Source organism: Melanerpes formicivorus, unplaced genomic scaffold (genome assembly GCF_026170545.1).
Source record: "Melanerpes formicivorus ecotype bairdi unplaced genomic scaffold, bMelFor1.0.p_v2 SCAF_10, whole genome shotgun sequence".
Lineage (NCBI taxonomy): Eukaryota > Metazoa > Chordata > Aves > Piciformes > Picidae > Melanerpes > Melanerpes formicivorus.
The window spans coordinates 16,425,785-16,453,401 of NW_027142362.1; the positions used below are offsets into that span (position 1 = coordinate 16,425,785).

The following is a 27,617-nucleotide window of genomic DNA, read 5'->3' on the forward strand; positions in this document are numbered from 1 at the left end:
AGGGACAGGGCCTCAACCACCTCCCTGGACAACCCATTCCAGGGCTTCACCACTCTGATAGTGAAGAACTTCCTCCTCATGTCCCACCTGAATCTCCCACTACCCCTTCCCTTCCATAAATTTCATTATGGTTAATCAATTTTTCTCTTTGCTCAGCACCTTCTATAGCTGCTCAAATACTAATTTGCCTATGACTGAAATGGGAGGTGGTTTGTGACTCAAGATAAAGCAAGAACATTTCCCAGAGCTTTAACAAACATTCAGAGCAGAAAAAGTCTTGACTACACATACAAACCTATGAAGGTTATAAAACATGTTTGAACAATGTTATGAACATGCAGTAGCTGCTTAATTTCCTGATAAAAAGAGATTACAAAATTATTTGCTGTAAAGTTTGATCTCTGTAATTAGTAAAAAGGTATGTTGAACTGGTGCAGATGAGACTAATAATGTATTACCGAACATTGGCTGCTGTGGCTGAGTCCAGTCTGGAAGGTCAGTTATGTTTGCTGCTTTGGTTCTGCAGACAAAATCACCCAGGAACATAATCTAATGAGGAGCAACTGCGTGGCCTGCCCAGCGTTTAATGGCAGAGCTGGAAAGTACTAGCAGAGATTATATGCACAGTGAAGTTAAACATCCAAGTGCTTTGCCACAGCCAGAACTTTTGTAGAAGTGCTCCAAGAGGAGGAGGAATTAAGGGAGAAAGAAGTCTACTAGAGAGAATAAATAAGAAAAATTGATAGTCCTGAAACTTTGTAAAAAGAAGATAAATTGGAAGAAGCCTATTTTCCTTTGTCAGGCAAAATATGCTGGTGGCTCAGCACGCTGATCTGCTCTGTGCCACATGGTTCTTGCTGCTGAGCACAGCTTTCACAACTAATGCATGCAATTCACGTTTGCATTCAGAACTGCTGAGAACAGCAGTTTGGTGACTGTTACTACCCCAAAGAGACAAATAGTAATACACTTTTTTTCCTACTTAATTTTTTCAGAATTCCAGAAACATCATGAAATCTATTGGCCAGTCCATAATCCTAAGACTTTTAGAAGCTCTGAGCAAAATTCCCTCACTCAGACAGCTTCTGCAGCCCGTAGTATGAATTTTGCCTGAAAAAGAACATGGCCTCAAATGTTTGAAACTTCACGCCAGAAGTCTAGCTGGTAATTAGTCTTCCTGGAAAGGACATTATAAAAACAAATCATTAAGCCATTTGTTGCTGTTCTACCCTAGAACACAGTTACTTAAAAGAGCCTCTTTGCCAGAACCCTGAGAAAGAGCTTGGGATATTATTTGTGTTTTTAAAACAGAAATCAACCAGCAACCCTGTATTTTAGCAGGGCTGTGCAATAGCCATTCTATTATATATGTACCTCTTACTACAGGGAAGAAAACAGGTTTGACTTTCTCATAGGAAAGAACTGCAAGGTGGTTTGAAGCAGTGAGAAACAGTATTTGCAGAGATTTTGTTGTTGTATTTTTTTTAATGTCTTTTATAATGGAATAAGAAATTATTTCAAAACGTTTGTCCCAGAGCCTTGGCTCTGACTTCCTGAAAGGCATTGGGCAGCTGACGTCTACTGACATTTTCCCACTGGAGCAATCTGAAATGGTGGCACCAGAAAGGTTCACAAAGGGAAATCTACTGGGAAATGTGGAGGGAGTCAAATGTCCTGCATTCCCTAAAGAAACTTTGTACCAGCAAGTACATTTGTCCTTGGGAGGCAAACACTGCAAGAGGAAGACTGATGGAGAAGTCAGGCTGCAGCAAAGACGGGACAGTAATCGCTCTGGGTTTTGTTGCAGTTTCAGTTATGGGAGTGGGTGGTTCTGTGTATATTGATCTGATCAGAGGTCAGTCAGTCCCCAGAAGATCTCTAGTAATGGCATCCTGTGGCTCAAGGTGCCTAGTATGCAGTGTGGAGAAACTTGTTTCTCCACAGATTCTCAGAAGAGTCCATTGCTTCAGTTTAGTTTCATACGAGGACAGAAAGGGCACAGTGGTCTCAACAGCCTCACTTAGACTTGCCTCCTCCCCTATACTGGATGTGGCAGCCTCTGTGATAAGGCAATCCTGGTGCAGTAGAATATCATAGTGTAGAAGCTTTCCTTGTTCTTCTCAGAAGCTACAGGCCACTCAGAAACCACAGAGTGGTAGCTCTAAGAATGCCCATTGCTTTGGAGGTAATGTAATTTTCTCCTTAATTTCACAGCCAAGTAATATTTAAAAGAGAGTTTGCACATGATGTTGGTAGAATAAGGCTAAAGAACATCTGGAGACTTTTCTGGGCTTTTTGTAATGCTTGATTTGTCTGCTTAGTCCCCATAGCTGTACAGCCTGGGGATGGGGCATCTCACTAGCCAGCTCTGAGTGAGAGTCACATTCTCATGGTAAATGAATAAGTGGGAAGTTCTGACTAGTGGCAGGACCATCAGATGCAAGTAGCATGCTTTAGCTGTCGTTAATCTGCAGTTTCTTGGTGGGAACAAGGCATACCTTTCCATTCAGCATCTTTCCCAGAAACCTGAATGTTTGTGAAGTTCAAAATTAAAAACTAAAAGGAGGCCTTTCTTGTAGGAACTGACTGCTTTGAGATTGGATGTCAGGTGCCAAAGACTGAGGGCGGTTTTGAACAAATAGGAAGCAGGAAACAGCAGAAACTTCACAAGAGAGCCTGTTCTGTGTCCCATCTTGTGGTCCCAGGAAAATCTGAGAAGAGCAGTGCACCGTGAGCTGGAGCCTTTTTGCCAAGGAAAGCAATGCAAACACATTTTCTTTTTGATCAGCAGCAGGAGTGAGCTGCACCCAAATGTCTTGCTAATTAAGCTGCTGTAGGAATTGGGAACTCAGACAGGCATACAGAGCAGGAAAACCCCCCAAAAATATGCGAGTTAATATTAGCACAAGTTACACCAACCTCATAATGAGGAACCAAAGGGAGAAGGATTTGGGCTAAGCAAAATCATGAAAAAGGATCAAATTGTGTATGAGTGCATATACACAAATGCTTGAATACTTCTCGTGGTGGATTGTTGAGAGGCCAGTGAAGCTAAGTTCCTGCTTCATTACATAGACAAATTGCCAAAGGAAACATTATCCGAACAGTTCTACTTCAAAGGCAAGCTTTGGGGAACTTGCGGTACTTTCAATCTGGCCAAAAACCAAGTGTAAAGTGTAAAATATACATGTTTAGGAAGTAGGACACATGCCGTTCAAGACAGGCCTTTCCCATGCTCTCAGACCAGTGCAGCTTCATTTGATGTGCAAATGCATGATGTGTGATCTGTCCTGGCAATGTGCTGCCTGCCAGCAGCACAAACATTTCACAAGCACCCTTTTGGGTTCCTTCAGCCTGCTGTGTGTGCACAGCCTCCTTGGTCACTTCTGCAGCTGGAGCTTTTCTTACAATCTGTTGATGTTGTGGTTGCACAATCCAGGTTTGTTTAGCAGGTCTCAGAAAGAAATTCCAGGCAGATAAAAACACTTAGAAACTAGCCTGGAATTGCAGGATTTGATGTTACGTACTAGGATTAAATGACAATACAAGGAATGGTTACAGTAATGCACTGGGAAACATATCAGTAATGCAGAATTGATTGATCCTTAAGGCAATTTGTCCTGCCAGATGTTCCAGCCATCCTGGGCATTGGAGACTTTGGGACATTACGGCTGATGACAAGGGCCCTCCATACTTTTTTCATAAATGTCATCTAAAATCAAGTGAAACAACATTCCCTGGCGTGCTTCCTGGCACTGGAGACACAGCCAAAAATGTATGTGCCATGTACAGTACAGGATGGCCTCTGCTCTTTGATGCAACTCATCCCTTGAACTAATGAAAAGTAGTAGGGCTCGTCACAGAGAAGCAGTGGATCATGGGTGCAGTCCCTCCTTCAGTAGTGGCTTGTAGTAGTATGAATTTAAATCTGTTGATATCAGGAAAAAATAGCTGTGTTCTTTATACTGCAATGGGGCTCTGGAGTACCTGTGCTAGGGGGGTGAGTTCAGTTTTAGCGAGGGTTCAGCTGGCTGAACTGTTTTAGAATTAACAATTCTGATTATCCAGTAGATGTGCTTTTTCTCCCTCCTCTAACAGGAAACTCAGTGGATTGGGCACATTATGCAACAGCTGTAGTGACCTATCCCAGTTGTACCAAGAGGGAAGTCACCCTTGTGCTGCTGCTCACTATCTTTGGGACAGATAGTCATATGTATGTGTGGGTAGTGTTGAGCCCTCCGTCTTAGATATTGGAGCACTTGGCGCTAAGCACCACTCCAGCGTAGCAGCTCTTCACTAACATGACTGAACCTGCACTACGGCCAGCTGTAATAATCTGTTGCTTGTGTTAACCTTGAATTCCAGTGTGTCAGTTCTGGTCCTCTGAGAAAAATTAGGCAAGTGCTTATTGAAACCAGCATCCCAGCACTCCAGATTGTGCTGTGTGGAAGAGGAAAGTGGGGTGCCAAGCCCTAGTAGTAGCATATTCAAGCCACACTTCAGTCACATGAAATGATACCACTACTTTCACAGTAGTCTAGTCTAGCCTGTTAAGCAGCCCAACTTTAGCATGAAGTCCCCTGCTTCGATTTAGAGGTTCCTGGAAGGGCCACACATAGTTTCCTGATACCTGTGTGCTGTCAGTGGACACAGAAGATGAGGAAGAAAAATGTGTTTTATGCAGCTGTAGTGTAATGTGCTGAGAAAAGTCTGTTTTGAATGGGTTGGGAATGCTGATGGTACAGAGGCGCTTCCTGATAGAGCACTGTGAATATCAGTCATTGTGGTATGAAGTTGTTATGAGAAAAATAACTTCCTGTGTTGATGGACTTAGCATGCAGTGAAAGAGCAATATATGGATGCAAATGTAAGGTGGTTGTATATGGCCTCTCCAGAGCTGTAGATGCAACCATGCAGACATGAGTAAACAGTACAATGTATTGCTTGTTTTTGACTTCCTCTCTAGCTAAACTAGTGCCCTGAATTCAGTTATGGGTTCTGTTTTTCCCAAGACAGAACTGAGAAATGAGAGGAAAATGTAACACAATGCCTCTGTGGGAAGGAAGGGAAACAGTGGTGTTTGCATGCTGCTCAGGTGGTATCAATATCTATCGCTTTGCCTGAAGGGCACAGAAATGAAATACCTTTAGCCTTTCTTCCCATCTTTTTTTCTCAGAAGAAATACATTTATCCATTAATTTACTTTTAATGACTGGTGTTCCACAGACTGCTTATTTGCTATGGACTTAAATTTGCTGTCAACAGTCCTTGTTTTTATGGGTTCCAAAACAACCTACCTTCCTTCATTTTGCTTTCAGGAAAGGACTCCATTGCTAGTGCCTATATGACTGCTTGGAGTGGTGAGATAGGTTGCAAACAGGTCAGAGAGAGACAGGGCGTATGGTTAAGTGCTAATTGTCCACTCACAGTCCAATGACAAGAGTGTTGTCCCTGCCACTAGTTAAATAGAAATTAAACTGCTAAATATATTCCTGATATCCCACACTATCAGGAACAATACTCCTTTTTAAGAATGCAATTTCACTCCTGTTACTAAGTTTTATTCTCTTTTATCCCATCTATTTTAGTCAAATTACTTTATCATGATTACCTGTAGAGTGCTGATTAAACCAACAGTATTATTCTGGGACACTGAGGTATAACCATTGCTTGCTATACAATGAAGTTTCTTGGCCCTGTTAACTCCTGGTGCCTAGGCACCATTTCAAAGAGGAATGCTGTTTCTAGAAGTGGAAGTAGCCCTGAAATAAAAGGATTGCTTGGGGGAGAGTTATATAGAGTACCTGACCATGTGAATTTTTACAGGCTGTCAAATAATATTCAGTCTGTCATTCTCCTGTTTTAGCATTTTGAAATTAAAGACAAGTAGAATATCACTCTATAAAAGATGGGAGTGTTAATTTCATCATCTCTGTGACTCATCTACTACAGAAAGAAAAGGCATCATGGGTTTTTTTTTAAACATTATCTGAAACTCAAGCTGTGATGCAGCAGTTTGCAAGGGTACCCCACTGGTTCTGATGATTTCAGACCTTCCCCCATAGCTAAACTTTAATGACCATGAGGGTGAGGATGAACTTTGGCTATGACCTAGATCTGCAGTTCACAAGTGTTTTTCATACAGCTGCAATAATATTCCAGAAAATGTAATTGGCCTTTTACTTCATTCACTTTTGCAAATGAAAATAAAGCTACTGTGAGAGCAGATCTTTTGCTAAGAAAATATTGTTTTAAATATTTTTATAGCTCTGTCAACAATAAAGGAGTCTCACAGTCTAAAGTCTTTCTCTAAACCTTTTTAATGGAAAAAACTTCATAGAAAATATCCTTTTACTTTTTTAATAACATATAACTATATACATGATTAAAAACTGTAACAAAAAGCTGCAGGGACTGGAAGAATGGTGTGTTGGATCCATGCAGATGGTGCATTTAAAAAAGGATTTCACAAATCCATGTACATCAAATGGAGCTGCAGTGAGTGACGGGGTTGAATAAAATGGCAACTCTACATTACTTTCCTGAATGTACTGGGAGTACAGCACAGACATACAAAATACACAAAGGGAATACAAAAGAGTACATGGTGTAAATGCTGTTAGCACAGGAAGTTTCTCTTTTAAGTAAAGAGGAGAAAATAAGTAAATTCTCCTTTTTCACATTTTTATATTGTTGTTTAAAACATAACTAATCTCTTATTTTCTGTATTTTGTTTTTTCTTCACTCTGGCAAACTACAGAGGAAATACATGGCATTTGCATTTAACAACTCAGGAATATTTTGATTCCTCTCCATGTTTGTGAAGGTACTGTCATTTCTGAGTAACATCATGTATACCTATTGCTCTAAAAACACATACACAGTTTGACAGGAGTTAGAATGTCAAAATACAAAATATTGAGGACCACCACACTAGAAAGTGCTGGATACTCTTGTTCTGATCCAGCAGTATGTTTAAGGACACACACAACTTCACATCTAAAAAGAATTCCTTGGAGAGTAAAGGAAGTTAAGAACGTGCAGAAATGATTTGCTGATCAGGCCTGGAGTTTTCAGCAGCTCGTTGTATAGATCCTGCAGCTAGAAAAACTGTTACACCTGAGGCCATAATTCTGTTCTTCAACCCCAAATGGTGTACCTACACATTGTAGATTATTCAATGTACTTTAAAACTAAATTTCCATATCTCTAAGTTAAAAAATAAAATGAAACCTCTTTAAAAAAAGACTGGGGAATCAATGAGCCTTGCAGCTGGAAAGAAGAAAGAGATAGTGTTCGGTTTGTTAGTTACAAGTTGGAAGAGATTCTGTAGGCAGCAGGTAATAATGTGACAGGTTTTAAACACCTCACTTCTAAAAGAACTTGCTCATATTTTTGCCCTGGGCCAAAAGTGAAAAAAAAAAAGACATAACTGAAAAGTCAGTACTACCCAGTAAGCTCACCTGAGGCTCACAAGCACAGTGAGGACAGCAAGCCATCAGTTAGCAAGAAAATAGCCAAGCCTACTTCTTGTCAGGTGGCCTTTTGCTGGGTTCTTCCTGCTGTATCAAATAAAAATTCCCAGTGTAATCACAGACAGTTTAATAGTAGACAAATAAATGGAGTCTGTGTGTGCATATACTTGCTTTTTCAAAAGTGAAAGGAACAACAGCAATGACAACAAAACTAGACAAGTAGTGACAGCTGAAATATCCTGTGAAGCCTCAGGATCTGTTCCTGTTCTCCTTAACACCCTCCCACCCTATCTGGCCATGCTCTTTTGGCAGGCAGGTAAAACCTTTCAAGTTCAAGTAAGTGAGGGAGGATTTTTCCTTACAGCAAGACATAAAGTAATTATGAAAATAAACTCTGAAAAGCAGATTGCTGTGGGTCCTGAAAGCCAAATCTCTCTAATAAGTATTTGCATTTCATTGTCCATATAGTGGTTTGATTCCCTCCCTAGCTTGACCTCTTTGTGTGAGCATGCTAATAGGAAAGTTGCCAGTGCACCATTTTTTTGGCTTGTTAACGGTCAGAGTCTTTTATTTCTTTAAGAACATCAATGGTACTTCTTTATGTTGTTCACTGCTAGCATTTTGGGTAAAATCTGGCTTATGAAGTTCTGATTGAAACTAGAATGTTAGTACAATGCAGGTCTGTTTGAGAAGGCAGTCTGAAAGGAGTAAGAATTACTTTGTTTATTTGAAGAAGGGATAAATGTGTGTGTGCATGCATTTGCATTTAACAGTTTTACAGCTAGAACCATTATTAAATTATGGCCAACAGCAATGTTATCTCTTGTACAATTAGTTTTATAAAGATGTAATGATTCTCAGGAGAGTTCTATGAAAACATGCAGAGTTGGTTTGCATTACCTACACAGTTATGTGCCCAGTATATATGTTGCAACCTAATTTCTTAAATATATATTGTGTAACACTTTTCATTCCTGAGTGCTGGTCTCCATAAGGAATAGAGGGTGGTATCATGTGCTCTTCTGCACACTGTGGTCCTTCATCATTTTAGGAGTTCTTCTGAGGGATCTTTATTGTCACAGTTTTAACTTCAGAATATTCTCTCAATCCGCATTCACCCCTAAAAAACAAATGGTAGCATCATCTTAAACCAGACCTTAATTTGTTGTTAAGCAGAAGTCTGCGAAGTGATTCCTTGATGAAGTTCAGATATAACCTAAAATTCTCCTTGAAGATTCTCCCTTTCAATGGCCCTGTGAAGAATTTAATGCCAACTGCATACAGAATATTTCTGGGGAATTCATCAGAACCTTCTTCTAATGACTGTTGCTTTCAGAATGCAGTGGATGGTCTGCTGCTCAAAGCAATCAAACCCCTCTGTATGCCCTTGGTGTTGCATAGCCTACATTTTAAATTTTACACAAAAATGGGGGGAGGAACTCCTGTAACCTTCCTTGGGAAGTTAATTCATTTGGGCAGACGTGTCAGTATTTACCACCCATTACATTCCACCTGCAGTTTTGAAAATGTTCTGAGGTCTGTGTTGGCTTGGTGAGCCTTATATGTGAGTGGCTGATGTTTGACTCAGACTGATGACTTGATAGGCATTTTAAGATTTACCAGAGTCTAAGTACATGCAGGGAAATATATTAGTAAAGATTTTTTGACATGTGGAAGGTTCCCATTGATATGGAGCACCCACCCACAGCTTTCAGTAGTAGATTTGTTTCCAAAGAATGACTAAGACTCAAATGGTCCAAAGAACCATTCCATTGGCTCAGTGGAAGCTGTCACCAGGGGCCACTTGGAGCCCAATAACTAATGCTAGTAAGTCTGTCTGTGTGAAAGTTCCTGCTTGTTTCCATAGGGCTGCAGCGTGGCTCCAGACACCTGTTTGTCGGACACATTTTTGCTAGTCAACAGATAATCTAGCCTAGAGTATCCAGTGCCTTTAGGTGTGTTCCAACTACCCTTTGGTTTCCTGTCTTGGTCTGGCAAACAACATTCAATGTATTTATTGTCTGTTTCTGCAGCGCAAAGCTTTTGTTTCTTACATGTTTGTTTTCTGGCCGAAAGTTTGAAAGTGGTCAGCTCTGATGAATTCTAATGCAAGCGTTTTTCAGAAGTTAAAAAACTGTCCTTGTTGAGTAAGAAGATGAGTTATTCCAGACATGGAGAGCAGAAGAGTCAGTGTGTGTGCGCTCAATTAAAGGACTCATTTGTCCCTACAGCCTAATATAGGGAATTAGAGAGCAATAACTTCCTGTTCTGTGAGCATTTTGGGTCGTCTTGGATTACAGCTTGATATCAGGGTGAGAACAAGAGCTTGTGAAAATGAAGGAGCCCACAGGTAAGGTTTGTGTGATGCTCTTCCTTCTGGTTGTGTAGGTATGAAGAAGGGGAACAAATTGATCTTTAGAAAGAAATATTACATACTGTCTTTCCTCTCTCTGTCCCAGATAGAAAAAAGACAAGAAAAAGAATTATAACTCCAAGCCATTCTCCTGCTGGCACTGCTCTGTCTCAGAGCTACCCAGACAATAGTAATTCCTATGACATTAGAGGATGATTCTGAAATAGAATGGTACCTCCTTCCTTTGAAGATTTTTGGAGAGAGACTAGAATGGCCACATGTGGCTATCTGGGATGAGTCACCTGCTTTTTATTTACAGGAGTTACATTTTACCCACTCAAGTAGTGATAAGTTTTTTTAAAGTGTAAATGTGAAAAAACCCACCTCTTTTTGACTCTTCAATCAACACAAGAATATTTTAAGTAACCTCAATGTAAATAAAGTTGTTTTGTATGTATGAGTTCTGGTTCTCTACTGGCATGCACATATACCCTGCTACATTTTGTGGGAGTGTAAAATAAGTATAGCAGATCTCAGCTTTCTGTGTCCATTTTTCCCCATGTGTGATAAAAATCTGTGAATTTAAATGCAGGAGCAAAACAAGTCCCAGATAGTACAGTGCTAGCACAGAGAGCACAGTGTCACAGTTATGATCTGGCTTAGCAATGACACACATATATAGACACTTTCTTGTCTCTCTTTTTCCTTTGTTCTTTAACTGCCTGACAAAATTACTTATGTGTAAAATGTATCCCTTAAAACAGGGATCTAAGAAACTATACCATTTTAATTAAAAGTACAGATATTAACGCAGGGAAGAAGAGGAATTAGAAGGTGATATCTGATCAAAGAGGTTCTGAAAGGAGTAAAATAATTAGTCCAAAGTAGGTTTTCAGGCATCTTTGAGAGATTACTGCCATTCCAAACATTTATTGTTTATGATGAATATTTTAAAAGTTGTAGATGGGAATCAAAGCATACAACTACTCTAGATTTTTCTATGGAAATTGGGGTGGTGCCTACTTTCTCTCCACTTTCAAAAAGCTCTACAATACCAATATGTGAATATTTTGGTTGCACAGTCAACCTCCCTGAAGTCAATGGGGTCATTCTTGGGTGTCAAGTTACTCATGTGCTCTATCGAGCTTAGTAGTTTTAGAATATTTTCACAATGATAAGAGTTAGATGAGCTGACATATTTATGGCCAGTGTGAGATCACCTCATAACTCATGAATGTGAAGAATAGTATGAATGTGTTATTCAAAGTACTCCCTAATGAGGAAAAATATTTCAGACTACATAGAGCGTATTTTATAGATCAAGTTGTATACTTCAACATATTTAAAGTTTTAAAGAGTTTGACTTTCCTTCAGTTTTACTGCTGAGTTTGCCATTAGCCATGGGCTATTTTGAAAGCTTAGGTGAGGCATATCTGGTATACATGCCTCCTGCACAGAAATTAATAGAATCCTTTGTATGAGTAACCAGACTGGGGCTGATGCAATTGCTAAACTTCCTTGTGATTGTAATGAGAATTAAAAACTGCTAAGATTTTAAATTAGGTACATGGGACAGTATTTGAGCATGGAGCTCCATTTCAAAATATTTGGCACTTTGTTCTAAGTGGAATAAGAGAACACAGAAAGCTTTGTAATGGAAGGTGATTTTGTGAAAGGAATGTAAACACACTTGTCTGTCCTTCTCTAGGCCTGATTTTATTTAAAATTGTTTATAAATCTGGACGGGATAGATAAGATTTCAATAAAATTCAGATGCACCTAATATTAATAAAACTAGGAAAAAGGAAAATAAGGAAAAAATAACAAAAGAGGCATAATATATGGCAGAACAGCTCTCAAACAGGTACACCAAACCAGTCAACAAGCACACAGCAGTACAAAAAAGGAGACTCTTATCATGTAAATCGATTGCATTTAGAAAGGGTGATGCTTATCAGTCATATTACATTATGCCCTGAGCCTTAGATGGGACTATTTCCTGATCTTAATTTGTATGGAATGATTCACTAATGTTTCTTATGTTGTAGAGCTGAAAAAAGTTTACAACACAGCAGTGTAATACTTACATTTCTCTCCCATTGCCAGACATTTTGAATCCTCCAAAAGGACTTTGGGCATTTAAGGCGTTGTAGCAATTTATCCTGTAACAGGAAGAGGCACTAAGTCCCAACTGTGATGTCAAAGAGACATTTGGACAACTCAGGGAGAAGCTGAAACTTGGGAAGCTAAAGACACTATACCTCTTAGTAATAACAAACACCACATGTTGAAAAGAAATGAGGGAGTTATGACACAAAACCACTAATCTGCTTCTTACAAGGAGAATGTGGTTTTGCATGTGAGGACTGGAGGAGGGCACCAAACACTTGGACCAACTTCAGTATTGAACTCTTAATCTGCTGACAAACGTCAGTGTCAGAGCTATTAGATTAGAATTTGTCCTTTTTCTCCTTGATTTCTCAAGAATCTTTAGTTTACCCAGGCTTGACATACCAAATTGCAAACTATTAAACTCTGTAAGTGACATTACCTATTTCTAAGGACTAGAGAGGTGTCCACTCAGTTAAGGAACTGTTGTAGAAAGTACAGGATTCATTGTGACTTCAGCATAAACCTCACAGGATTCTTCTGCTCCACAGAAAGGATTGTTTACAATCTGTTTTGTTTGTTTTCAGTAATGCCATTCAGCAGTGTGGCTGCCATGCTAATGGCAAGCAAGGTGCTTTCCAATTTCCAATAGTATTCTCCTTCAGTGAGCAGTCACAACACCTCCCTACAGCTGTTCCATATCTTGGCTAGTGATTTACCACTGGGATGGTCTAGATAAACACTTCTCAGACAAGAGTACAAAACTGAGGTGTCTTAATGATAGTGAGTCAAACTTTCTATCTCCAAGAGCTGAAGTGTGATAACTTTTGCCTTACCAGACTGTCCCAGCCTGCATTGCTGAAGAGACTGTCAGGGCCTTGTTTATGTCATTTGTAAAGACAGCAGCTACCAATCCAAAATCAGAATTGTTGGCTCTCTCTATAACTTCATCCATGGTTTTAAATCTCAGTATTTCTTGAACAGGTCCAAAAATCTACAACAAAGATTAATCATTAATTAATAAACCACTCCACTCAGAAGCATGTAGTTCATGTTTTGTTCGGCTTTTTAAATTGTCTTCTCTCTCCTGTGGTAGTCTTTATGAATTCCCACAGCAACGTTTAATAGTGATAATAGCTGTCTGTGAAACTATGAATTTCTCAAAGCAGTTGACTCAGTGGTGAGGTCTGAGACTTTATAGTCAATGGAAAAATATTAGCTTCTTTACCCAACAGATGTCATAAGTTGCTTTTTTCTTTTTCATTTTTTTTTAATCTAGTGGTAATTTTCACTGTAAACAAAAGGGAAAAAAGGTCCTATTTAGGACATTATAACATGATGTTGCCCATGTGTGTGCATACCTCCTCCTTGGCAATCCGCATGTCATCTGTTACGTTGGAAAACACCGTAGGTTCAATGAAGAAGCCCTTTCTTCCCAGCCCTTTACCCCCACATTCAAGTTTTGCTCCTTCAGTAATGCCACTTTGAATCAGTTCCAAGATCTTGTTGTATTGTTTTTTATCAATCTAAAAGAAAAAAGAAACCATTTGACTTGCATCCTGTGTGTTTGACAATCAGGTCAAAATTCGCTCTTTTAGGCAAGTTATGTCCCAGCAAGTACACTTATGTTTATATTCACTACTCTTTGAGCTGGAGATCCCAAAGATCTACAAATAGCTGTTGACTGTAACCTAGGACTCAGTCTTCTTAAGGCTATGTTTCCTTATGTATATGGCTCAACCCACATTCTTGCTAAGCAATCTATAAGCACAAACAAAGCAGATTATTTTTTGTCCCATGTTGACTTCCTGAACATGGTATAAGCCCAGCTGTTTATTAATGGCAGGAACAGTTTCCAATTCTGCCCATCTTTTGCTTAGAATTCCTGTCTCTCTAGTGGTCAGCAAGCACAATTGCAATTGTAGACAATCCTTGAAATCAAGTGCCCACAGAGACTTTGAGAGCTTCTCACAGTTTACAGCTGTATCTTGGGGGCTGAAGATCAGAATCTTCTTGTTAAAGCTGGGAGACTAACAGTGATATTTAAGATGAGAGTTTTTAGTTAACTTGAAACACTTCTAAGCTGCACTCCATTAGAATTTTAATCTTTAAAATGTTTTTCATGTCAGCTACCATGAACCGTGAATGAGTATGCCATAACTGACCTCTGTCATAGTAGAGTTTAAATGTTTGCAGGTACCTTTTGGGCTGTAGAGTAGAAGCTTTATTCCTTTACCTGTGGGCCTTGTTCTGTAGTTGGGTCAAAAGGACTTCCCACAACTCTCCTCTTTGCACGCTCTACACTTCTTCTAACAAACTCTTCATAGATGGATTCTTCCACATAAATCCGTGAGCCTGCAGTACAGCATTGACCTTGATTGAAGAAGACCCCTTGGTGAGCTTGTTCCACTGCATAGTCCACTAAAAACCAAGACAGCATATGTTGCTGTGAAACTTCATAGACACATTTGCTATACACAGTGTCATGTGTAGTGATCAAATCAAAGCATACTATTGTGTGTTGGGTCATAATAATTTAATTTTGTGTCATAATCCCTGTGAAAATATGGAGGGTTTAAATGTACCTAAAGTTGTTTCCCCCCCCCATGTATTCCACCCTGGGCACAGTAATGCTAGAGGAATATGAGGAGCATTACAGCTATTTCAGAAACACTAGACTGCAAGGGACCACTTGGCACTTCAGGCATTGTCTAGGTGAAGAAAGGTCCACAGGTAATAAATTCCACATGCCATCTCATAACACAAGCCACAAAATATTGCTTAATAACCAACTGCAAAAATTAAATCAAGACAATGCTTTAGCAGTCTATAGGATTGGGATATGCAAGAACAACTTCAGCAGTGTCTCATATAATAGCAATATCTAAATTATCAGCTGAAATATCCACTATCCCAAGGAGAGAGGATCCACTTACACATTCAGATCTAAATTCTCCCACTGGGTACAATAGCTGGCTAGTCAAGAATGCTGAATTCATCTTTAATTAGGGATACCCTGCAGCACTGTAATCAGCTGTTGCACTTTGGAACACTGTTTCAAGTATAACCTTTTATGGAATGAACAGAGCAACAGTGGTTTACTTGCAGCACATTTTAGACAACTTCATCTAACAGAAACATCTTATTCTGCCCTCAGCATGGTCTTGAAATCTATTTATTTTGGGTGTTCCCTGGACCACATTCAAATTTTCCCAGGCATCTCCATAGAGACTGAAACCACTAGTGGGTAGAACTGATTAACTGACGCTTCTTCCTCTATTGTTAATGGAGTTTTCACCATGAAAGGGTCTAACCATTCTTCTCTGGGTGTTTTGGTGCTCTGAACTTTCATCAGCTTTGTCATGCTTTCTGCTAACTTTTGGCACACGGCATTCCTCAAACAGAACAAATAGCTCTTTGGGAATGGTAATCAGATTGTCTGCTGTTCTTAAATCATCAGAGCTTCAAAGTCTGAATCTCAGGTCAAGTGCTGCTGCTTGTAATTATGAAAGGGACAGAGAGCTTTAGTATGATATACTGTGAAACAGACAGTCCTGAAGTCCTATGCTCTCCCTCTGTGTCCTGGTAATCCCCCTGTTGCCTACAACATCTCCCTGGGTCCTCAAACTTATTTGCCAGATATGGCAGGTCACAGATACACAGCTCTGTGTGGCAGCTTGGAGCAATTGTCCTTCCACTGTGGAAAGCCATAACACAGACCTGCCCTCAGCATATATCAGTCTGCTAGAAGTGTTCAGGTGATCCAGTCTGAGTTAGTAGATTAGGAACATTAGAGATATGGTAATTTCTGGTGGGAGATGGAGATGAGTAGGTGAGGTAGATGGCTGTAACATCTGAGTCTGTCTGCAGCTGACAGGAGCCTTTTTAGCTTACCAGGATGGCTGTGGCTGTAATGCCCTCAGCCTGGAAAAGCATTTCTATGTAGAAAAGCTGCTGAAAGTTCTACAACTTTCCCCAATCTTTCAGACACAGTTGAAAATAAATATAGGATTCTAACCAAGTATTGTAATTCATGCTATTCAGAATCATTGTTTTATTCATTTTCTCCCTTTAAATTGAAAGACCAAATCTTTATATGCCTATGTATTTAGGTTACAAAGTTCTCAGAAAATACACTGGGTACAGGGTGCCTGCACACAGCCTGAAACAATAGCTCAAACCAAAGTGTGAACTGTCCCATTGATCTTAATGGGGTGTTAACCTTAAATCCTCCTGATGACAACTTAGATGTCAACATTTTTAACTATTTAATTGCTGAACATTTAAACAGAAACACACAGTTTGTGCTCTTACGCTGTCCTAAGTGGCTGTCCTGTACCTTCTCGGGTGCCAAAAATCTCAGCTGCATAACATCATTCAGCTGCCAAAACCTTCAGCTCCCTGCTGACGGTGGCAATGAGGATGTATCAATACCCAGTTCTTCATCTGTGATATTTTTTTCTTAAAGGAATAATCTCAGCTTATAGCCACGATCAAAACAGATTAATAAAAGTATACTGCACTGACTAGATTAGCAACTCACGTGTAAATTAAAGCCTTCCCCTTTCAGAATTGTTGTGAAGCAAAAAAATATACAGAATTTCTAGATTTAAAGCACTAAACCACCTTCCTGCAGAGTTTAGGATGACAAATGTATGACCATGACTATGAATAACACCATTTCTACGTGCTTGGTTGTAACTTCTGTCAGTTTTCTTGATATCTGTGGATCTGTGGGTTCAAATGTTGTATTTTCATAATAAATATCACACCTTAGGTTGCTGCTGTGAGATTAAAAGTGCAATTAGATACAGCTATACTGGACAATGTCACCTTGTATAGAATATATGTCCTAAAATGGAAATAAATTAATAAAATAAAATAGACATCACTTGAACATGCTTTTAAGGAAAATACGGAAGTGCTGACTTACAGTCTGCATCTGCAAAAATAATGTTTGGGCTTTTCCCACCCAGCTCCAGTGTAACTCTCTTCAAATTACTCCTTCCAGCTGCTTCTTGGATCAGCTTTCCAACCTGAAAGGAAATGGAGACATGTTTTACAGGCAATGTAGTCATACAGTTCACTTCAACAGCCAGTGCTGGCTGTCACTAGAACAGCGCTTTATATAATCCAGCAGGTTCTTCAAGCCAAACAGCTTCTCATCATCAGTGGACAGCTTCCTAGGTTTTCTAGAAATGAAGAAGTGGTTGTACCCTTCACCCATTTGTATCTATGCTGAGAACCTGATAACCTGGCTAAGTGCTTTCTTTTCACAGGGACATATTTTAAGACTGCAAAGAAAATTCTATGTGAAGTGAGATGACAGTGAGTTCAGACTGTTTTTATTCACGCAGTACTCTAGCCTCTATACCAGTTTTCTTGTTCTAAGGTCAGGTGAGTGAGATTCCTTGCAGTAAGGGGTTAATGGATGAGAAGCCGAACATCTTAGAGAACTGAAGGCAATCTGTTGGAGAAAGTTAAGTTACCACTGGAGTAATCAACAAGCAAATGAAACAGAAACCAGGGCCCCCACAGAAAAAAAAATTCAAACCAAATCAAACCCCCACAGGATAATGAAGGAATTGTCAACCACTTACTGCACCTTTGTACTGGTGATACTACAGCTGAGTATGACTGAGGTTATTTCTTTTAAAAAAATTGTGTTTTGATGGAATGGAGTGTTAACATTATCACAAAATTCCTTGCATTTCCCCTTAATTGGAGCTGATTTTATTGCTATATTTGACTGAGAGCCAGGAGTGAACATGAAAAAGAAGGACTCTATCTGCCCTCCACCCCCACCACATATACTGAGCATGTCATCTGGAAATTCCAGTCTCTCAAACTGTGCTGAAAATGTACACTGGAAACCAGTGAGAGTGCTGTGTTTATAGGCAGTGCCAGCCTAAGCCATTTACACCTTCACTACCTTGAACCTCCCTCTTCCAAGGAGCAACCACCACCTCTTTCCCTTCAAAAATTCACAAAGAGCATAACAGACCAAGAAGCCCAAGCTATGTGTCTAGCTCACCATCTCTCCACCTTCCATTCTACCAGTTTAATGTCAAAAATCTTGCCTAAGTAAAGATTTTGAAAGGATTCTTTGCAAACAAATGATTGGCAAATATGCAAGCCCAAAGACAACGTGTATGGCAAATATTAATGTCCACAGGGCTCCCAAACAACCGTCTTAATTTGGACAAGTATGGTGCAGAATATTGTTAAAACAGGGAGGTTGTTGTCAAGTTTCCATGTATAAACTTAACAGACAGCTTCACTGTGTCCTTCCAGTTAGAAATCAGTGTAGACCTCAGGATGGCAGGGCTCATGCTGTTCAGAACTTTTGCTCACTGTGCTCCTATTGTCCCTATGCACTCATAGATTGAGAAAAGTCTGAGCGAAGGCACCAGTGCTGTGATTATTTAGTGACAAAGGCAGCCTTTTGTGACTGACCCTCTCTTTATGGAGAAAGACAGCATGAAAGGGATAAGTGATAGTGTTGCAATCTGCATGGTCTTCAGTACATGCTTCCTGCTGAGTCTCTCAGCTCTATCTGTGAGCTCCCAACAGGCAGCACAGCCTTGTGAGGAGCACTGGAAGAGAGGACTCCCCCACTGATAATGGAGCTTGCGATTATTCGGCAGGAATGTTGGCAGAGAAAGCCCTGACTCCCCATCCGTGTTTTGAATAGGCTTCAAGATTGATATCAGGAGTATCCCTGGATAGCTTGTGAAGTGCCCTAACCTTGTAAGCAGCATGGAGGGTGAGGCAGATGTAATTTGGCCCATTTCAAAGAAAACAATTTGTTATTCACAATAACAACAAGAAGAATAAAGAATCATTTTGTGGCACCCCTGTACAAAAAAACCCATCAAACCCAAACGACTATTTGATGAATAGTCCTGGACTCTGAACTGTATGACATCAGGCATTGAGAGTGTATCATGATATAAAACATTTGATTGTTGCCTCTTTATGCCTTCTGTGTTTGGAAGCTTAATGTCCTCTTTCAAGGATTTACACAGGCACATTCTAAATACTCTGCAGAAATTCAAAACAGTCTGTTGCCTTTTGTGTTCTCCGGATTTTCTGTTTTCAGACAGAAATCAGTCTTTCTAAGTGGTACAGGTGGGTTGGCCTGTTACTCTTAAAGCACCACAAGTCTCACAAGTCAAAAGCAAACCACCAAGTTTTGTGATACTTTCTCTGCAGCTGTGTCAGAATATCTGGCTTCTCCTTGCTCTAAGTCTTTGCTTGCACATTAAAGTCACTAGGGAACACCTGAATGTAGGAGAACACTAGTCCAGCTGAACAGCAGGTATTTTTCTTGCATGCTGCTACAGACCGTGAAGGTAAGGCTGCACAGGAAGCTATACAGATGAAAATATTCCATGAACAGTGCAAAAATTGACAGAGAAGGCACACATCTTCAGTTACATAGGCTTTTTAAGTAACTGGGCTGCTCTAGTCCAGCTATTACACCTTTCCTGGGATACTGCTAGAATAGCTGAAGAACAGTAAGTGGTTTAAGTTACAAGAGATTAAGTTTTGAGGATATGGCACAATCAGACAGAAATTTTCTGTTTTCTGGAACTGCAGTTTTCATTATCCAGCCATTGAGGCATTGGGTGTCAGTGCTTTGACAAAACCTTCAAACCTATTCTGCAGCTTACTTTATTGTTGTTTTGTTTTGTTTTTTAAATTCCAGCTTGCATGCAGAATTTCTCAGTAACATTTTAGGGCTGCATGGCATGTTCAGGGTGTGTCTTCAGCAAAGACAAGTGAATTTTGAGATACTGACATGAAGAAGAGCAGCTTTATTTGACAGTGTAATGCCCTGTGTGAGAAGCAGCCCTGAAAAAGAGCATAGTAAATAGTGCAGCACAAGTAAAAAGACAATCCCTTACAGAAAGTCCTGGAGAGACTCCTAAACTAGAAATTGCACATTTGTTCCTTGGGTTAAATCCTGGGACTCCCTGTGGGAGCCCAGAGCTACACTGTGAACTTTGTCAGGGGTGATATGACACCCTATTTGTTTCAATTTTAAGAAGATGAATCCTTTTGACATCCATCTTTTATAGGCCTTTGCCTATAAAAGACACAACAGTTGTCCAAGAACAGCTCCCTAAGCTTTACCAAACCCATCAAGAGAGTAAAAGGGAAACAGCTACTTTTAATTCAGGAGGCACAAGCTGCCCAAGATAGGATGGAAAAGATAAAGCAGAAGCAGGAATAAATGACAATGTAGCCTCCCTAAAAACGCCTTACATTGAACAGGGCAAGTGTGTAGCATGGTAAACTAACACACCTCTCAGAACAAGTCAAATCACCTTTAGAATTCTTATTGCTAAAGTAGAAAATGCCAGGATGTAATTCTTCACGATATCTAAAACCAGCAAGAGATTGTGTGATCCAGGAGAGCTGGCACAAGTCATCACTCATGCAGTAGGTAGACATTCTGTCTACATCATGTATTGTGTCATTCATCTCACTTCAGAAATGAAAGGAGAATCCTGCTGAGTAAATTAGAATCAGTGGTAATACAGCTGTTAGCTACAAACATTTGTTTGGCATGAATCAGCCTCCACGCTCCTGTAGTCTGCTTTGATGGTCTCTCTAGTATCTTGTTGACTAATGATGAGATCATGGTTTGTTAATCTAAGTGCATAAGAAAAAACATTCTGCCAAGTAAAATGCAGACTCTCTTACTGGGGTTTATTGCAGTTGTTTACAGATCTTTTGTTTACACAGGCATCCAAACCAATTTGTTGGATATTTATTTGGGTTACTCTACAGAACTTCATGAACACAGACTTGAATCCTATCTTTAATCTGTCTGCATTTTAATGGGTGATAGTTTGAACAAAGTGGAAACCATCCACTTAGGATACATTTTGTCTTGGCCAGGGCTTCAAATGTTTTGTGTGCTATCTATAATTCTCATCTTGAGAGTGTTTAATAACTGGAGTTGTAAGCTGCTCTGATTTTGACATAGCACATTTGATTCTGAACAGAAGTTATTAGAACTCATTAAACTTTTGCAACAAGCAAAATACAATTTTCAGTCCAGCCAGTGCTTTACATGCATCTATTTTAAAATGTATTACTTCTTGCTGTCCATAATCATCTCTGATCTTAAGCCCAGAACATACTGCACCCAACTATTCCATGTGCACCAGGAACTTAGGGCTATTCAGTTCCCATTCAAAAGGAGCACACACAGAGCCCTGGCCAGACAGCTCACAGCAGTCAAAACAGCTGTATTTCCAAAGCCTGTAACTGAATTCACAGATTTGAGTAAAGGCAAATGAAGCGTAAAGCACCTTTTGATGGCTGTTTTTCTCTGCTTTTGAAGGCATCTCACTGTTGCTACTTAACAAAAGCTCTTTCAAAAAATAAGAAAGCAATATGAAGACCCTCTCTGCATTTCTGATAGGTGTAAAAGTTATCCCCTCATCAGAACTTGTCTTGGAAGAAAATGAGGTCCACTATTTGTTTAACTGGGGAAGAGACTCGTATAACCTCTCCTGTACTTCTGAGCTCTGCAGCCCAATGTAACAGACACATGGGTAAAGCCAGATATCTTGAGTTTGGATCTGTTCTTAAGCTCAGAAAATATAAACAACTGAATTCTATTTTAACTGAGTTGTTGCTAGAAATTTTTTATGAGGAACTCAAATAGACAGGAATACATGGAACAGTGAAGAAACTGAGGCAGTAAGGCGCAGAGTAAAAGGGAAAGAGGTGTATAGTGAACAACTGGGATAGTGTGGGGAGCTTTACAGAACCACTCCCATGGTCCTGATGAATGAGAATTTCACCCTACAGGTAGGGACTAGAAAGATCAAGCAAAATACAAGAAGACATAATGAGATATTTAAATCAATTATGGGCTTTCAAGGGAAGGTAGGAAAGGGATAGGAGCAAGTGTTGACATGGTCAGATTGGCTGGAAGAAGGATTGGTCTTGGCAGTTTAGGTTTCATCTGATTGTGGAAGATCAGGTTAAAAATTATGTCAGCAAAGCCTGAGGAGATTGTTGTAATTAAGGAGGATCATGGATTACCCCCGACTCACTAAAAGCAAGGCAGCAAAACCAAACAGGTTTGTTAAAATGCCCGTACCAAAGAAGCTGCTGAAGAGCATGAACCAGAGCAAGCAGAGAAAGGAAGGGGGCTGCTGGAATCTAAGGTGGCACAGTATTTTTAGGCTTGCTTTCGTACTTGGTATGATTTTTGTTTTCAGTGTGACAGTTGTCAAAGTGAAACTTGTAGCCTGCCGAGTGTCTGCAGAACAATTCTTGGTGAGCTGTAAGGGAAGGATTTTGAGAGCCATACATTAGGGGACTGGGAGGGGAGGGTGTTTCATAAAGAGCAGGCAGGCTAAGGGATTAAAGAGCTGGCAGACTACTCTTTTAATGTGCATAAGCTAACCCATAGAAGAAGAGGTCAGAAGGAGAGGGGGAGAGAAGTGAAATCAAGCAGTGATGTACCACAGAAAAAGAGCTCTATGATTTTTCACATGCTATTTGGAGGGGAGTGTGTGAAAAGTAAACAGTACTACTAAAAACAATTTTCAAAGCACTATGGAACATAAGAAATGGAGAGTCCAAAGTGGACCAGCATCATAGATTAGAAATCAATATCATATATTAGAAGTCACTTACGTGTTATCATTGCAGAGGCATGGGTTTGAGGCCTCACAATAGTCAGGAGGTTCAAGAGGTACTGGACTAATGCATGGATGACAAGGCCAGGACTTTCAGGCTCAGGAAGTTTTTAAATGGTTGATTACCAGAAGTTAGTTGTGAGGCTACAGCAAGGAAAACATCACTCTACACTTGCTCTCTTCTTCTATAAGCCTCTGTTACTGGTCATACTGCAAGATAAGGTGCTAGGTTGGATGGATCTTTGGTGTTCCTATGTCAGGCTTTATTGTGTTGAGGTTGAGAACCTGGCCTTTTGGTTCATATTTCTATGGATAGAATTGTGCAAATTTTGGAAAACATTAACAATACATGCTTTGTAGGAAGAGAAACCTGGTTTCTGCCTTTACAAAAACCCTTGCAGGAAACAGATAATTATAGTCTGGGTTTTGTAATATTTACAGGCAAATGGGCAGTATATACTTCACAGGTTAAGAGTCTGTAATTTTTTTTCCAAAAGAACCTCATGGTGAAAACTTGAGAAAAAAACTATGCTTTAGGTATCTCAATTTGAATAACCTTGCTTTTGTATTGATAGGTTTTATCATTAACTTGCTCAACTTGAAAGTATTCCCTGACTTAACTAGCACCTGGATGAAATGGGGAAATGGAAGTTAATATCATGGTGTTTGTATATCTGATGGTTATCAGAAATGCACATCACTGAATTGTAAAACTGACATGCCTCAGACTAGACCAGAGAGACAAAATATTTTCATTATTATTTCATTAGGAATTGATACCTGTTTTGGAAAAGTCAAAGACTGTACAGTACAGCATTGTGTTTAAAATGTTACAATGTTGACTTGCTGATAAAAAATTTCAGTGTTACAGGAAATCAGAAACAATATGGAATAGTTTACACTAAATCTGAATTAAAATGTTCCATCTGTTCTTGCTTTAGGTTCTTAGAGAATTGCTTTTTCATCTCTGTAATGCTTTTCACTTCCTATTAGTAAGGCTTTTAAAGGTAGGCACTGAGTTAGTACAAAACCCACAGCTTTTGAGTTTAAATGCCTATTAAAACTAAAGCTGTCTGGAACTACAATAAAAATTTATTTTGGCTACAAAAGACAACTTTGAAACCTAACCCATCTGTATTTTTCCTCCTCCAAACACTGCAACATCCTGTATAACAGAATATTTATCTTAAACAGAGATCACATATCTTTATGAAAACAATTGTTTCAACTTAATTTATGGGGGGTACTCAGCTCATATTAAAGTTTTCAGTATTCCAGGATGCTAATATAAATTGGTTATAGGAGACATAATGCATAAAGTAATTCCATAGAATTATCTGAAATCTGATGTTACATAGAATGTAACTTGTATATCCTAAACTAAAATTGTCTTTAAAATCATGTACAGGTATGTAATAATAGCAAAACAACTGTGTGTGTGAAAATTAGGTGTATGACTGCAGCTACATTTTACTGGTAATTTAGGCTCCTGCATGGTGACTTCCAAACTCTGTTACAGGATAATTCCACCCACACATATCTAGTAGGACTGCTTGGTCAAGTGAATTTATCAGCTCAAATCAAAAATAAATTGACTCACTGTGAAGAGCAGTATCCCTGTGATCCATAAAGCCTCCCACTGCCACAAGTGGGAGTCAAACATATCAAAGATAGCCTGGATCTCTGGGGTTTAGCTCCTTCCATACAATAGTTAGTCAGATTTTGAATTGAAAAGGGCTGGGTTTAGCACTCTTTAAATATAACCAGCCTTGAAACTCCCACTGAGATTCCTTTCTGTCTGCCTTCAGACGATGAGATAAGGCCCCTTCTCCTGTGACTTCAGTCTGGAGTACCTCTATCATCCCCACCCCAACCCTGATAACAGCCAGCTTTGCACATATTTGAGAGCAAGACATGATCTGAGTTTTGAGGGATTCATTACTCTTTCTGTAGATTACTGCCTTTGTCTTCACACTGAACCTCCTCTGTAACATCTGCACCATCAGGTTCAACAGTTCTAAGTGCTGGATCCTATACTTGAGACACAACAGCCCCATGCAATGCTACAGACTTGGGGAAGTGTGGCTGGAAAGCTGCCTGGCAGAAAAGGATGTGGGGTGCTGGTCAACAGCCAGCTGTGCGTGAGCCAGCAGTGTTCTCAGGTGGCCAAGAAAGCCAACAGCATCCTGGCTTTTATTAGAAATAGTGTGGCCAGCAGGACTAGAGAAATGACCCTGTACTTGGCACTGGTGAGTGCCCAATGTTGGGCTCAGTTTTGGACCCTTCACTGCAAGAACAGAATAAGGTGCTGGAGTGTGTCCAGAGAAGGGCAATGAAGCTGGTGAAGGGTCTGAAGCACAAGTCTGGTGAGGAGCAGTTGAGAGAACTGGGGTTGTTTAACCTGGAGAAAAGCAGGTTCAGGGGAGATCTTACAGCTCTCTACAGCAAGGAGATTGCTGTGAGATGACTGTTGGTCTCTCCTCTCAAATGACAAGCAATAGGGCAAGAGGAAATGGGCTTAAATTATACCAGAGGAGGTCTAGGTTGGATATTAGGAAAAACTTCACCACCAAAAATGTTGTCAAGCCCTGGAACAGGGACGTGGTGGAGTCATCATCCCTGGAGGTATTTAAGAGATCTGTAGATGTGGCACCTAGGAATATGGTTTAGTGGTGAATTTGGTAGTGCTGGGTTAATGGTTGAACACAATGATCTTAAAGATCTTTTCCAACCTAAACAATTCTATGATTCTACCATAGACTCATAGCAGTACATTTTTGGCCGTGGACAATCTCCTTTTCTTCCCGCACTCCTTCCTTTTTTAGACCTCCTCTTCATCCTCAGTATACTTGAATGCAGCATCAAAGCTGAAGTACATTTGACCCAGTTTGCCCCCTTCCTTTTCTCAAGTAGGCCAAGATACACAAAGTATATATGCTAAAGCAGCATTTATGTGTGCTGCAATATACATGGGATGTTCTGCCTACTTGCATGTGATTCACATCCTCATAAGCCCACAGGAAATCCCAGCAATATTTTTCCAGGCATATCTCCTATGCTGAGGTGCCGAGCACAGCAGGGGCTGGAGGAAAGGAACCATTTCTGCTTTGGATGTACTGCAGTACATACGTTTAGCTGGCAAGGACAGACTGCTGTTATTTACATATAGCTCTTTTACTCAGGGACAGTGAGAAATGTAGCACAAGGACTTAATACTATCTCCCTAATTATTTATTCACACATCCATGAAAACTCTTACCTCAGTGGATCCAGTAAAAGCAATCTTATCAATGCCAACATGAGCTGCTATGGCTGCACCAACAATTGGACCAAATCCTGGCAAAATATTGACAACTCCTGGTGGAAAGCCAGCCTGTCAAAATAGGAATGAATGACGGGTAGCATGACTTATGAAAACTGACACAGCGCATTAAATCAGACATGTGCTGGTAGTTCTTTCCCCAGATGGAGAGACAGAGACATTGTTCAATTATTCTTACCTCCTTGATGAGGGCTCCCATATAGAGAGCGCTGAGTGGTGTTTGTTCTGCTGGTTTAATAACTACTGTATTGCCACAGCACAGAGCTGGAGCAATCTTCCACGCAAACATCAGCAGGGGGAAGTTCCACTGTAGGAAAATACAGAAGTTGATGGAAAAATATTGCAGTGGTGTTTCAGTTTTTTTTAAGATGTCAAGCTGCTACCTCACTTATTTCTCAGGTTGATTCTTGGCATAAATCTTTCTCAGCACAAAGCAAGGATTTTTTTTTAGTTACTGCCATTAAGAAAGTGACAACAGTGACCTTTTAGTTCTTTTCTCTCCTGTTCAAAGAAATACAGCTGCATCCACAGCCTTTGTAAAAGAGTCTTCTGTTATCCATTAATTTTTTCAGTCACAACTTTTAATTTAATTTACTGCTTTGCAATTGGCACTTTTAATTCCCCATGACAAATAGTCCTCGCTTCTGCTACGGTTGGAAAAAGTTATTTGTTCATGCTGAACCATTTCTGGATGAAAAATTCCTATCCCTGAATACATTTTAAGATTAAAAAAATTATACTCAAAATTAGGTAATACTTAATTGACTCAGTTGCTATTAAACCCCCATAAATGTTAGCGCTTGATCAAAGTATTTCATTTTCTTGGAAACTTCTTATTGAGTAATTTATATGGAAAGCATTAGAAGAACAGTAAAAACCACTCTTTGCTGGTACAAGATTGTGTATCATCATTAATTTCAACTTCATTTACCTGCAGCAGAAGGTGTAGTGAATATTAGTTTTGTGTACAAAGAAGTTGTGGATAAAGGTAAGAATAACAAGACTTTCTACAAGGCCTGATCCCACCAGCTTAGGTGGATAGTCCCACTGATTTCAGTGGGAATGCCAGAGCAATCAAATAACTGCTTTTGCACAGTCACTTGTACAAATGCATAGAATAATCTCCTTTGGAAAGAAAATAGAAAATATCAGTCACAAAGAGTCAGCCACTGGCTAGAACATGTTATTGTGATGCATATCAGCTGCCACTCTCACAGACATCTCTCTAGCCCCTGGCTAGGTTGAAAAATACACAACTGTCTTTCTGTCACCGAACACCCAATTTTTTACTCCCTCAGTTGTTTATAAACTCCAGAGACAAAGTGATGTTTTAATTCCATCTCCAGTATATAAACCTGGGAGGGGAGCTATAGGGCCAACAGTGTGCTGACAGCCTGCACTTCTAATGGTATTGCAAGGACAGCTCTAATGAGTTTTATAGGCCGGTCTGTAGCCTTGTTTATGCTACAAAGCTGCCAAAGAGCATATATTTTGATGGAAGGTAGGATGTGAGAGCGGATGAGGAGTTTAGTGTTAGGCTTGCTGTTTAATTTTATTTTTGTAATAACACATTTGCTAGTGTAATGGTTGGGTGCATGCAGTGGCCCAGGGGCTGTATTCTGTGCCTGGTAGCTGTGGAGGAAATACCTAACAGGTTTGCAGTGGTGTGAGAATAGATGCGTACTATG

General features: G+C 39.8%; 1 protein-coding gene across 2 annotated transcripts in view; it reads right to left on the minus strand.

Annotated features, from left to right (window-relative positions):
• Nucleotides 1-6,313: 6,313 nt before the first annotated feature.
• Nucleotides 6,314-27,617, minus strand: part of ALDH1A2 (aldehyde dehydrogenase 1 family member A2) — a 55,514-nt gene continuing 34,210 nt past the window's right edge. For both annotated transcript variants that reach the window (XM_068143925.1, XM_068143924.1), the window contains exons 6-13: nt 26,108-26,236; nt 25,867-25,980; nt 16,871-16,973; nt 14,174-14,358; nt 13,299-13,463; nt 12,774-12,931; nt 11,916-11,990; nt 6,314-8,595 (exon numbers count right to left, since the gene is read on the minus strand). In XM_068143925.1, coding sequence (XP_068000026.1) covers nt 8,523-8,595; nt 11,916-11,990; nt 12,774-12,931; nt 13,299-13,463; nt 14,174-14,358; nt 16,871-16,973; nt 25,867-25,980; nt 26,108-26,236 — 1,002 coding nt within the window. In that variant the 3' untranslated portion in view covers nt 6,314-8,522. The remainder of the gene's footprint in view (nt 8,596-11,915; nt 11,991-12,773; nt 12,932-13,298; nt 13,464-14,173; nt 14,359-16,870; nt 16,974-25,866; nt 25,981-26,107; nt 26,237-27,617) is intronic.